Raw genomic sequence first — 13,947 nt, 5'->3', positions numbered from 1 at the left:
CGGCGATACTCACCTCCTCTTCCGGCTTCCAGCGCAGACTGCAGCGGCTTCCCGGGTGTTGCCATGACGACCCGATGTCGTCATGACAACATCCGGGTCACCAGAGAGCAGGAAGATTGCTTGGACATGCGCAGTGCATCTCCAAGCAATCTTAACACTGTGCACTTCTGACAGCCTGCATGGCATTGGGATGGTGCTCCATTCCTATGCCATGCAGGTGATCAGAAAAAAAAAAGTGAAAGTCCCAGAGTGGGACAAAGTAATAAGGTGTACAAACTGTCTGAAAGTGGAAAAAAAAAAAAAATGTGCAAAAATATTATAAAAAAATAAAAAAAATAATACACCAAAAATAAAAATATAATGTACCCATCAATAAATATTATTATAAAAAAAACAAAAAAAAAACAATAAAAGTACACATATTTGGTATCGCCGCGTCCGGAACAGCCTGACCTATAAAACTGTCCCACTAGTTAACCCCTTCAGTGAACACGGTAAAAAAAAAAAAAAAAAAAACGCAGCAAAAAACAATGCTTTATCACCATACCGCCAAACAAAAACTGGAATAACACGCGATCAAAAAGACGCATATAAATAAAAATGATACCGCTGAAAACGTCATCTCGTCCCACAAAAAACAAGCCGCCATACAGCTCCATCAGCCGAAAAATAAAAAAGTTTCAGCTCTCAGAATAAAGCGATGCTAAAAAATATTTTTTTCTATAAAATAGCTTTTATTGTGTATAAGCGCCAAAACATAGAAAAATTATACAAATGTGGTACCGCTGTAAACGTACTGACCCGAAGAATAAAGCTACCTCATCAATTTTACCACACGCAGAACAGAATAAAAAAAAAAAAAACAATTCCTGAATTGTTGGTTTTTGTTTATTCTGCCTCCCAAAAATCGGAATAGAAAGCGATCAAAAAATGTCACGTGCCTGAAAATGGCACCAATAACAACGTCAAGTCATCCCGCAAAAAACGAGCCGTCACATGACTGTCTGCCAAAATCTGGAAAAATTATAGCTCTCAAAATATGGCGATGCAAAAACTAGATTTTACAAAAAATGCGTCTTTTAGTGTGTGACAGCTGTCAGTCATAAAAACCCCATATGATTCTGGCATTGCTGTAATCACACCGACCCGAAGAATTAAGTCGTCTAATCACTTATACCGCACAAGGAACGGCGTCAAAAATAAACTCTTGGGTTAGGATTGGGCTAGGGTTAGGGCTGGGTTTGGGGCTAGGGTTGTGCTGGGGCTAGGGTTGTGCTGGGGCTAGGGTTGTGCTGGGGCTAGGGTTGTGCTGGGGCTAGGGTTGTGCTAGGGCTAGGGTTGTGCTAGGGCTAGGGCTGGGATTTTTTTCAAAAGTAAGAAAAAAAGATGACGATATGGTGACTAGTGTTGAGAGCAAGTGCTCGCTACTTGAGTTTGCATCGGGTGCTCTGGTATGCATTGAGTATCGTGGGTATTTGAGTGACATGCTCGAGTCTCTGCCCCATATGCTTCGCGGCCAAAAAACTTTACGGGGATTGCCTGCCATGCACGAGCGATCCCCGCATGTTTTTTTTTGGGTGCCTAATAACCGTGAAACATGCGGAGCAGGGACTCGAGCATGTCACTCAAGCACACGCTGTACATGGTGCATACCTGAGTACCCGATGCAAACTCAAGTAGCGAGCACTTGCGCTCAAGAATAATGACAACTTATTCAATATGATGACCTAATGTAAACAAATTCTGTGCCGTACCTCTGGGTTCAAAATGTTCACTATACACCTTAATAAAATCCTTGAGGGGTATAGTTTCCAAAATGGGGACACTTGTGGGGGAGCTCCACTGTTTAGGCACATCACGGGCTCTCCAAACGCGACATGGTGTCCGCTAACAAATTGAATGGAAAATCGGCTCAAATTGTTAGCGGACGCCATGTTGCGTTTGGAGAGCCCCTGTGTGCCCAAACATTGGAGCTCCCCCACAAGTGACCCCATTTTGGAAACTAGACCCCCCAAGGCACCTATCTAGATGCATAGTAAGCACTTGGAACCCCCAGGTGCTTCACAAATTGATTCGTAAAAATGAAAAAGTGAAAAAAAAAACAATTTTTCATTTTTATGAATCAATTTGTGAAGCACCTGGGGTTCCAAGTGCTCACTATGCATCTAGAAAGGTGCCTTGGGGGGTCTAGTTTCCAAAATGGGGTCACTTGTGGGGGAGCTCCAATGTTTGGGCACACAGGGACTCTCTAAATGCAACATGGTATCCGCTAACAAATTGAATGGAAAATCGGCTCAAATTGTTAGCGGACACCACATTGCGTTTGGAGAGTCCCTCTGTGCCCAAACTTTGGAGCTCCCCCACAAGTGACCCCATTTTGGAAACTAGACCCCCCAAGGCACCTATCTAGATGCATAGTAAGCACTTGGAACCCCCAGGTGCTTCACAAATTGATTTGTAAAAATGAAAAAGTGAAAAAAAAAACAATTTTTCATTTTTATGAATCAATTTGTGAAGCACCTGGGGTTCCAAGTGCTCACTATGCATCTAGAAAGGTGCCTTGGGGGGTCTAGTTTCCAAAATGGGGTCACTTGTGGGGGAGCTCCAAAGTTTTGGCACACAGGGGCTCTCCAAACAGAACATGGTGTCCGCTAATTATTCAAGCAAATTTTACAATCAAAAAGTCAAATGGCGCTCCTTCCCTTCCGAGCCCTGCTGTGCGCCCAAACAGTGTTTCTTCCCCAAATATTGGGTATCTGCGTGCCCAGGGTAAATTGCACAACAAATTTTGGGGTCTATTTTTTCTTGTTACCCCTGTGAAAATAAAAAAAATTGGGTCTAAAGTAACATTTTTGTGAAAAAAGTTAAATGTTCATTTTTTTCTTCCACATTCAAAAAATTCCTGTGAAGCACCTGAAGGGTTAATAAAGTTCTTGAATGTGGTTTTGAGCACCTTGAGGGGTGCAGTTTTTAGAATGGTGTCACTTTTGGGTATTTTCTGTCATAAAGACCTCTCAAAGTGACTTCAAATGTGATGTGGTCCCTAAAAAAATGGTTTTATAAATTTTGTTGGAAAAATGAGAAATCGCTGGTCAACTTTTAACCCTTATAGCTCCCTAACAAAAAAAAATTTTGGTTCCAAAATTGTGCTGATGTAAAGTAGACATGTGGGAAATGTTATTTATTAACTCTTTTGTGTGACATATCGCTCTGATTTCAGGGCTTAAAAATTCAAATTTTGAAAATTGCAAAATTTTCAAAATTTTCGCCAAATTTCCGTTTTTTTCACAAATAAACGCAAGTGATATCGAAGAAATTTTTCCACAATCATGAAGTACAATATGTCACGAAAAAACAATCTCAGAATCAGGGGGATCCGTTGAAGCGTTCCAGAGTAATTACCTCATAAAGTGACAGTGGTCAGAATTGTAAAAATTGGCCCGGTCATTAACGTGCAAACCACCCGCGGGGCTTAAGGGGTTAATGGAAAGGTAAATAAAGTGCCAATATGCTGTAAAAGAGGCAGTGCAATCTGCATATAAAACATTTACAGGTAGCAGGAAAAGAAGAAACTTTATCCAGCGATGATATTGTTAATAAAATTCATTTCTCTTTATTGAGTAAAATTTAAAAGATAATCCAGTGGATACAATCAAGAGCAACTACCATGCACCCTCCACGGCGATCCAGATCGACGGGCTTTGACTCGTTAGGTCTTAGTCATGATTTTGACTAACGAGTTTAAACCCGTCGATCTGGATCACCATGGAGGGCGCATGGTAGTTGCTCTTGATTGTATCCACTGGATTATCTTTTAAATTTTACTCAATAAAGAGAAATGAATTTTTATTAACAATATCATAAATTTTATATAACATATTTACATAGTTAATATGGTTGAAAACAGACAAATGTCCAAAGATTTTAATTGGATGGGAGAAAATAAAAGTACAACCATAATGCAAGTTCCGTTCTGACCCAAAAAAAACTAATTATTTGCTTCTGATCTCAATTGCCAATCCACTGGACATTCAAGAAAGCACCTTACATATTTACATAATTATTTATGCTATTTGTTTTTAATAAAAGCATCTAAGTCTGAAAAAAATATCTATATTGTATAAAAAGGTATAAAAACCCCTCCAGACCGATGGTTTTGTTCTGTTCAAGAGCTGAAAAGTAATTTTGTCTTATCCTTTATCGTTATTTTACAAAGAGCTGTCACCCAGCTTATATTATCTTGGTTAAGCATTACTTTTGATGTGGCGCATATATATATACACAGTGGTGGCCAAAAGTATTGGCACCCCTGCAATTCTGTCAGATAATACTCAGTTTCTTCCTGAAAATGATTGCAATCACAAATTCTTTGGTATTATTATCGTCATTTAATTTGTCTTCAATGATAAAACACAAAAAGAATTGTCCTAAAGCCAAATTGGATATAATTCCACACCAAACCCAAAAAAGGGGGTGGACAAAAGTATTGGCACTGTTTGAAAAATCATGTGATGCTTCTCTAATTCGTGTAATTAACAGCACCTGTAACTTACCTGTGGCACCTAACAGGTGTTGGCAATAACTAAATCACACTTGCAGTCAGTTAACATGGATTAAAGTTGACTCAACCTCTGTCCTGTGTCCTTGTGTGTACCACATTGAGCATGGAGAAAAGAAAGAAGACCAAAGAACTGTCTGAGGACTTGAGAAACCAAATTGTGAGGAAGCATGAGCAATCTCAAGGCTACAAGTCCATCTCCAAAGACCTGAATGTTCCTGTGTCTTCCGTGCGCAGTGTCATCAAGAAGTGTAAAGCCCATGGCACTGTGGCTAACCTCCCTAGATGTGGACGGAAAAGAAAAATTGACGAGAGATTTCAACGCAAGATTGTGCGGATGGTGGATAAAGAACCTCGACTAACATCCAAACAAGTTCAAGCTGCCCTGCAGTCCGAAGGTACAACAGTGTCAACCCGTACTATCCGTCGACGTCTGAATGAAAAGGGACTGTATGGTAGGATACCCAGGAAGACCCCACTTCTTACTCCGAGACATAAAAAAGCCAGGCTGGAGTTTGCCAAAACTTACCTGACAAAGCCTAAAATGTTTTGGAAGAATGTTCTCTGGTCAGATGAGACAAAACTAGAGCTTTTTGGGAAAAAGCATCAACATAGAGTGTACAGGAAAAAAAAAGCATACAAAGAAAAGAACACAGTCCCTACAGTCAAACATGGCGGAGGTTCCCTGATGTTTTGGGGTTGCTTTGCTGCCTCTGGCACTGGACTGCTTGACCGTGTGCATGGCATTATGAAGTCTGAAGACTACCAACAAATTTTGCAGCATAATGTAGGGCCCAGTGTGAGAAAGCTGGGTCTCCCTCAGAGGTCATGGGTCTTCCAGTAGGACAATGACCCAAAACACACTTCCAAAAGCACTATAAAATGGTTTGAGAGAAAGCACTGGAGACTTCTAAGGTGGCCAGCAATGAGTCCAGACCCGAATTCCATAGAACACCTGTGGAGAGATCTCAAAATGGCAGTTTGGAGGAGGCACCCTTCAAATATCAGGGACCTGGAGCAGTTTGCCAAAGAAGAATGGTCTACAATTCCAGCAGAGCATTGTAAGAAACTCATTCATGGTTACCGGAAGCGGTTGTTCGCAGTTATTTTGGCTAAAGGTTGTGCAACCAAGTATTAGGCTGAGGGTGCCAATACTTTTGTCCGGCCCTTTTTTGGAGTTTTGTGTGAAATGATCAATGATTCGATTTTTGCTTCATTCTCTTTTGTGTTTTTTCCTTGCAAGCAAATTAAATGAAGATAATAAGACCAAATAATTTGTGATTGTAATCATTTTCAGGAAGAAACTGAGTATTATCTGACAGAATTGCAGGGGTGCCAATACTTTTGGCCAGCACTGTATATATATATTACCATGAGAAGAATCTGTGACTTCTCTGCATTTAGTGATCACTACTCACCTGGGTAGTCATATGTATGAATCTCCTCTTTACACCGCTCATCACCCCTCACATATGTCTCTGTAGTATTAATATGGGTCAGATCTTCACCCTGAAACAAATATTATAAAAGTCACAGACAGAAGGAGAAGTCACTGTAGCGCCGGCGTCCCTGCCCTCTGCTAGGCAGGGACGCTGTTCCCCTCACCTCTCTGCTCCGTGCCCGGCGTCCTCCTCCCGCTCTGCTGGCAGCGCGCGCTCCTTCCCGGCCACTGTGCTTAGGGCGCGCGCGCTCTCCCTCCCTCTTAAAGGGGCCGCGCGCGCCGTCCTAAGGAGTCCCCGGCCAATGGCCGGAGGACTTCACCATATATAAGGCACCTCCTCCAAAATGGAGGTGCCCGAGCAATGTTGTTGCACTGTTCACTACTCTGCTTCAGCCCTCAGGTCCCGTTGCCAGTTACCTGCCAGATTCCTGCCAGCTTGCTGTCTTATTCCTGCCTGATATTCTGCTACCTGCCTGCTAGTCTGAGGTCCGACGGTCTGCCTTACAACTCCTGTCAGTCTGTCTAAGGACCAGCTTGCCCGCTCACCTGGGAGCGCACATCAGCTACCTGCCTGCTTGCCTGAGGTCCGACGGTCTGCCTTCCAACTCCTGTCAGTCTGTCTATGGACCAGCTTGCCCGCTCACCTGGGAGCGCACATCTGCTACCTGCCTGCTAGCCTACCTGGAGACTCCGCCGTCACATGCTGTGACCACCCGTTTATCCAGAGACTCTCGCCTGCTCACCTGGGAGCTCACGTCTACCATCAGCCGCCACAGGTCGTACCAACCCTTTACCCAGAGACTGCCCCGGTCACTTGCCGTGACCATCTGCCCGTTCATCCAGAGACTGCCCCGGTCACTTGCCGTGACCATCTGCCCGTTCATCCAGAGACTGCCCCAGTCACTTGCCGTGATCTCCTGCCCGTTCTTCCAGAGACTGTCCCGGTCACCTGCTGTGACTGCCTGCCTGGTCGCCACCCGCTCCCTTACAAGGACCGCCCCCTTGTATAGTAGCTCAGAGGTTCCGCCTCCCAGACCCGTTACAGTCACATCTATGATCAGCTCTAATCCTGCCATCTCCACCGTTCTCACTACACAAGTATAAACCATATAATACTGGTGGATAAAACAAGACTGAGCACAAGACCTTCACAGCCGTCTACACATCATAGGGGAGATCTCATGACACCTTCTCTCCATCTACCTGATGATCCTGAGGAACATTGGGATCTTCTTGTTTACAGTCCTGTGGAAGAAGAGGACGGGGACATCTCTCTGGTGTTGTCCTCTTACTGGATAGAGCTGGAGGAAACACATACAGGACTGAATTCATTCTTTACATACAGATAATTATAGGCCGTGTGTAGTTAGTTCTGTCTATTACCTGGTGATGTGAGGGGCTGGGGAACCTCCATCATGACGTCCTTGTACAGATCTTTGCGTCCTTCTAAATACTTCCACTCCTCCATGGAGAAATGGACAGCGACATCCTGACACCTTATAGGAACCTGACACATACAATGATACCGTCATCCCCCCGATCCCTCCATAGCGTTACTGTATAATGTCCCAGCATTCCCAGCAGTGTCACCTCTCCAGTCAGCAGCTCAATCATCTTGTAGGTGAGTTCTAGGATCTTCTGGTCATTGATGTCCTCATGTATCAGGAAGTGAGACTGAGGTCCTGTGATTGGGCTCAGGGGTCTTCCCCATCCCTCAGACACAGGGTCCTGACAGCGCTCACTAGAGGTCTTCTTCACTACTATGTAATCCTAGTTATGGAGAGACACATTAATAAATCTCACTACAGACATTTCCAGAGTCCTCACCTCTCCAGTTCTGTCCATCTGTTATTCCCATAGATAAGAATGATGTAATGTGACGTCATCAGAATCTCTCACCTCTCCAGTAAGCTGGAAGAGGATCTCTAGGGTGAGGTGTAATATCCTCTCCGCCATCTTCTTTCTGTCTCTATCCATTCTTCTCTAGGAAAATGATATAGATAAATTATTAGTATACGGTATTGTGGGAATGTGAGTGGATAGAAGATGAGTCATTGCAAGATATATAAAATACTGTATAATAAATAAAATTAATAGCATGATGCCGGTATAAAGCAATAATGTGGTAGAGCACTTCATACATCTTGAGGTCAGACAGGGATATTTATGTGCTATCAATTAGGATTGCAGAAGTTATAAAATAAATTATCTGAATTAACAATATACGCAACAGTCTTTGTACAGCCAATAAAATATGGTCTTTTAACCCCACCTGCTATTCTACACCGTGTGCACGATTATTGGGCAATTTGTATTTTTGATGATTACTTTTATTATTTAACATCACCAGTGCTGTCGGTCAATCTAAAAGGGTAATAAACCTGAATATTTAAGAAAGTAAAAGTGCGGTGTTGTCTTAGGAGAATATCTCTATGTGCAGAATTATTATGCAAATATATGAAAAATTTAAATTTTCCATCTCAATTGTCTATTTTCATCTGTTCTAGTGAGAATAAGAACCAAACGAGTCAATGTCCAAAAATACATTTCTGACATTTTAAAAAAATATATCAGCGACCAACATAGCCACACATTCTTCTTAATACCAGTGATAAGTCATCCATCCATGGAGTCCATTAGTTTCTTAATCTGTCGATGATCATCTTTTTGGGCAGCACCAGCCACAGCCCCCGACACTGATCAGAGAGGGGCTGTTTTCCTTCACCATAAATGTTGAGTTTAAGAAAAGCCCAACAATTCGCAGTAAGGTCTACACTGTGTGCAGAATTATTAGGCAAATGAGTATTTTGATCACATGATACTTTTTCTACATGTTGTCCTACTCCAAGCTGCATAGGCTTGAGAGCCAACTACCAATTAAGTAAATCTGGTGATGTGCATCTCTGTAATGAGGAGGGGTGTTGACTAATGACATCAACACCCTATATAAGGTGTGCTTAATTATTAGGCAAAATAACTGCCCATGAATTGAGGAAAATCAAGCGTGAAGCTGCCAAGATGCTATTCGCCACCAGTTTTGCCTTATTTCAGAGCTGCAATGTTACTGGAGTATCAAAAAGCACAAGGTGTGCGATACTCAGGGACATGGCCAAGGTAAGGAAGGCTGAAAAACGACCACCTTTGAACAAGAAACATAAGATAAAACGTCAAGAATGAGACAAGAAATATCTTAAGACTGATTTTTCAAAGGTTTTATGGACTGATGAAATGAGCGTGACTCTTGATGGGCCAGATGGATGGGCCAGAAGCTGGATCAGTAAAGGGCAGAGAGCTCCACTCCGACTCAGACGCCAGCAAAGTGGAGGTGGGGTACTGGTATGGGCTGGTATCATCAAAGATGAACTTGTGGGACCTTTTTGGGTTGAGGATGGAGGGAAGCTCAACTCCCAGACCTACTGCCAGTTTCCGGAAGACAACTTCTTCAAGCAGTGGTACAGGAAGAAGTTGGTATCGTTCAGGAAAAACATGATTTTCATGCAGGACAATGCTCCATCACATGCATCCAACTACTTCACAGCATGGCTAGCCAGTAAAGGTCTAAAAGAAGAAAAAATAATGACATGGCCCCCTTGTTCACCTGATCTGAACCTCATAGAGAACCTGTGGTCCATCATAAAATGTGAGATCTACAGGGAGGGAAAACAGTACACCTCTCGGAGCAGTGTCTGGGAGGCTGTGGTGGCTGCTGCACGCAATGTTGATCGAAAACAGATCAAGCAACTGACAGAATCTATGGATGGAAGGCTGTTGAGTGTCATCATAAAGAAAGGTGGCTATATTGATCACTAATTTTTTTGGTTTTTGTTTTTGCATGTCAGAAATGTTTATTTCTAAATTTTGTGCACTGATATTGATTTACCTGGTGAAAATAAACAAGTGAGATGGGATTATATTTGGTTTTTATTAAGTTGCCTAATAATTCTGCACAGTAATAGTTACCTGCACAAACAGATATCCTCCTAAGATAGCCAAATCTAAAAAAAACCCCACTCCAACTTCCAAAAATATTACGCTTGGATATTTATGAGTCTTTTGGGTTGATTGAGAACATAGTTGTTGATCAATAATAAAAATAGTCCTCTAAAATACAACTTGCCTAATAATTCTGCACACAGTGTAGGTCCAGTGAGGAAGAGGCCATGTCATTATGTCATTTTTTCATCTTTAAGACCTTTCCTGGCACTGATGCTGCGATTGAGTATTGTCCTGCAGAACAATCCTGTTTTTTTTAAAGATGCAGATATTTTCCTGTACCTCTGCTTAAAGAAAGCGTCTTCTAAAAACTGGCAGAAGGTTAGGGAGTTGATTTTGAGTCCATCTTCAACTCGAAAAGGTCCAACTAGCTCACCTGTAATAATACTAGCCCATAACAGTGCCCATCCTGCTGGTGTCTGAGTCAAAGTCAAGGTCCCTGCCCATTACTGATCCAGCCACAGGCCCATCCATCTGGTCCATCAAGAGTCACTCTCATCAGTTCATAAAACCTTAGAAATATCTGAAAACAGATTTTTCATGGACAAGTCTTTTCTTGTGTCTTGTTCAGTGATGGTCGGGGTTCAGCCTCAGTCTTGTCGCTGAGCACTGAACACCTAGTTCTTCTGGGTCTCCAGGGAGGCTGCAGTTCTGAAATACAACAGCACTGGAGGATAATATCTTCCTGGTCGCTTCACATTTGAGTCTTCTGAAATCTTTTGCAGTTAATGCTATTCTTTTTTTCTTTTGGGACCCTGTAGAATTTTGAAGTTTATGTGGTCACTCCCCAATATCTGAACAATTTAAGGAGTGCTGCATCTCTCTGTAAGATTTTTAACCATTTTTGACTTTTTAGAGTCAGTTGAAACTCTTTTTGGCCCATTTTGCCTGAGGAAAAGAAGCTGCCTAACAATTTTGCCACCCCCCCCCCCCCCCCCCCCGATAAAGGGTGTCAATATCCATAGGCCACACACCCCTCATCACACGAGTACACATCACCTGATCTACTTCATCCGATAAACATAAAAGTTTATATAGCTTGCATTTGGAAAATCTGCATAAGAATGATATGGTCAACATAGTCACTTGCCTAATAATTGCGCACACGGTGTATGTTTCAAAGTGATCAAGAAAACTAAATTTTTTATTGTCAACTGCTATCAGCTATGGGTGCAATGTTCAAGAAACATCCCACAATTCATAGAATGTGGATTCCACATCTGACCCCTGACAAAGCAAGAAAAGTGAAAATAGTTGGGCAATAATCTAAAGCTTGTCTCCATTGTGATTATGATATGTTATAAGCAAGTTTAAATCTCTCAGCTATTTCAAGATGTGTATTTGGTGGGGGCACTGTTTTTGATGATAACACATTAGAAACACTGGTATGGTTGCATGCAGCAGGGTGCAGTGCATGTTCAGGGGTTAATTTCTGGTGCAACAAAAAAAATAATTATAACCATGTCCTGTCGATTACAGCAAGAGAAGAAGAGCTACCCTGAAAGCCTAGAAGGCCTGAGAGCAGAGAGAAGTGCTGAGGAGACAACCTGAGGGTAGAAAGTAGCGCTGAGGAAACGGCCTGAGGGCAGAAAGGAGCGCTGAGGGGATGGCCTCAGGGTAGAAAGGAGCGCTGAGGAGACGTCCTGAGGGTAGAAAGGAGCGCTTACGAGACGGCCTGAGGGCAGAAAGGAGCGCTCAGGGGACGGCCTGAGGGCAGAAGGGAATGCTGAGAGGATGGCCTGAGGGCAGAGAGGAGCGCTGAGGAGACGGCCTGAGGGCAGAGAGGAGCGCTGAGGAGATGGCCTGAGGGTATAAAGAAGTTCTGAGGAAACGGCCTGAGGGCAGAAAGGAGCGCTGAGGAGATGGCCTGAGGCCAGAGAAGAGCGCTAAGGAGATAGCCTAAGGGCAGAAAGGAGCGCTGAGGGGATGGCCTGAGGCCAGAGAAGAGTGCTAAGGAGATAGCCTAAGGGCAGAAAGGAGCGCTGAGGAGATGGCCTGAGGGTAGAAAGGAGCGCTGAGGAGACGGCCTGAGGGCAGAAAGGAGCGCTGAGGGGACGGCCTGAGGGCAGAAAGGAATGCTGAGAAGATGGCCTGAGGGCAGAGAGGAGCGCTGAGGAGACGGCCTGAGGGCAGAAAGAAGTGCTGAGGAGATGGCCTGAGGGCAGAAAGAAGCGCTGAGGAGATGGCCTGAGGGCAGAGAGAAGCTCTGAGGAGACAACCTGAGGGTATAAAGAAGCTCTGAGGAAATGGCCTGAGGGCAGAAAGGAGCGCTGAGGAGATGGCCTGAGGCCAGAGAGGAGCGCTAAGGAGATAGCCTAAGGGCAGAAAGGAGCGCTGAGGGGATGGCCTGAAGGTAGAAAGGAGCGCTGAGGAGACGGCCTGAGGGCAGAAAGGAGCGCTGAGGGGACGGCCTGAGGGCAGAAGGGAATGCTGAGAGGATGGCCTGAGGGCAGAGAGAAGCGCTGAGGACACGGCCTGAGAGCAGAGAGGAGCGCTGAGGAGACGGCCTGAGGGCAGAGAGGAGCGCTGAGGAGATGGCCTGAGGGCAGAAAGGAGCCCTGAGGAGACGGCCTGAGGGCATAAAGGAGCGTTGAGGAGATGGCCTGAGGGCAGAGAGGAGCGCTGAGGAGACGGCCTGAGGGTATAAAGAAGCTCTGAGGAAACGGCCTGAGGGCAGAAAGGAGCGCTGAGGAGATGGCCTGAGGCCAGAGAGGAGCGCTAAGGAGATAGCCTAAGGGCAGAAAGGAGTGCTGAGGGGACGGCCTGAGGGCAGAAAGGAGCGCTGAGGGGACGGCCTGAGGGCAGAAAGGAATGCTGAGAAGATGGCCTGAGGGCAGAAAGGAGCGCTGAGCAGATGACCTGAGGGCAGAAAGGAGCGCTGAGGAGACGACCTGAGGGCAGAAAGGAGCGCGAAGAGATGGCCTGATGTCACGGGTGTGTTGGAGGTGACGGACAGTCGCCCTGCAGGGGGTTGCAGGAGATCTCTACGTTTGGCATTCCAGACAGCTTTTTAGATAAGAGGCTGTCTTTAGGACCAAGCGGCTACCTCTCTCTTGCTAATTAGCTCTCTGGTCTGGGTGTATATATACCTGGGGTGGCTGAGAGGGAGTCACCGGTTATATTCATTTCTACTTGTCAAGCTTAGCAAGAACAGTACTTCATCCTCTCTGGAGCTTGAGGCCGTGTGCTTATTTGGAGTTCATCTAAAGCAAAGCCGTTTTCCCCCTTTTATGTCTACCCATGTTGTCTATACATTTAGCGGAGGTTGACTACTGCTCATCTCCTCCCATCCCCACCTGTAGCCATACTCCAGGGAGAGCAGGGCGAGGCACACGTGCGGCGATTGCTGAAAAGGCAATATAGAGACGGTAGTTGAGACAGGGTGATGCTAGAACAGACTAGGAGGTCTCCACTTCCCCTTTTCCCTAGTGTCTGGGCTCCCTTTTCCTTTTCCCTCTGTGTTGCACTAGTATTCCCACACCTGGCATGACACCTGAGGGCAGAAAGGTGCGCTGAGGGGACGGCCTGAGGGTAGAAAGGAACGCTGAGGAGATGGCCTAAGGGTATAAAAGAGCACTGAGGAGACAGTCTGAGGGCAGAAAGGAGCGCTGAGGAGATGGCCTGAGGGCAGAAAGGAGCGCTGAGGGGACAGCCTGAGGGTAGAAAAGAGCGCTAAGGAGACCGCCTGAGCATAGAAGAGCACTGAGGAGACAGCCTGAGGGTAGAAAGGAGCGCTGAGGAGATGGCCTGAGGGCAGAAAGGAGCGCTGAGGAGATTGCCTGAGAGTAGAAAGGAGCGCTGAGGAGATGGTCTGAGGGCAGAAAGGAGCGCTGAGGAGATGGCCTGAGGGCAGAGAGGAGCACTGAGGGGACGGCCTGAGGGTAGAAAGAAGCGCTGAGGAGATGGCCTGAGGGCAGAGAGGAGCGCTGAGGGGACGGCCTGAGGGCAGAAAGGA

At 45.0% G+C, this 13,947-nt stretch overlaps 1 protein-coding gene across 3 annotated transcripts in view; it reads right to left on the bottom strand.

Annotated features, from left to right (window-relative positions):
- Window positions 1–13,947, bottom strand: part of LOC141178753 (uncharacterized) — a 36,118-nt gene that overhangs the window by 14,040 nt on the left and 8,131 nt on the right. For all 3 annotated transcript variants that reach the window (XM_073660600.1, XM_073660599.1, XM_073660601.1), the window contains exons 2-6: window positions 7,899–7,982; window positions 7,590–7,769; window positions 7,383–7,506; window positions 7,203–7,300; window positions 5,977–6,067 (exon numbers count right to left, since the gene is read on the bottom strand). In XM_073660600.1, the coding sequence (XP_073516701.1) occupies window positions 5,977–6,067; window positions 7,203–7,300; window positions 7,383–7,506; window positions 7,590–7,769; window positions 7,899–7,982 (577 nt within the window). The remainder of the gene's footprint in view (window positions 1–5,976; window positions 6,068–7,202; window positions 7,301–7,382; window positions 7,507–7,589; window positions 7,770–7,898; window positions 7,983–13,947) is intronic.

The sequence above is a fragment of the Phyllobates terribilis genome, unplaced genomic scaffold, assembly GCF_046119375.1.
Source record: "Phyllobates terribilis strain yellow unplaced genomic scaffold, ASM4611937v1 Scaffold_30__1_contigs__length_15301838, whole genome shotgun sequence".
In the NCBI taxonomy this organism is placed as follows: Eukaryota; Metazoa; Chordata; class Amphibia; order Anura; family Dendrobatidae; genus Phyllobates; species Phyllobates terribilis.
The sequence above is the reverse complement of the archived record's forward strand: the minus strand, read 5'-3'. Positions and strand labels throughout refer to the sequence as shown.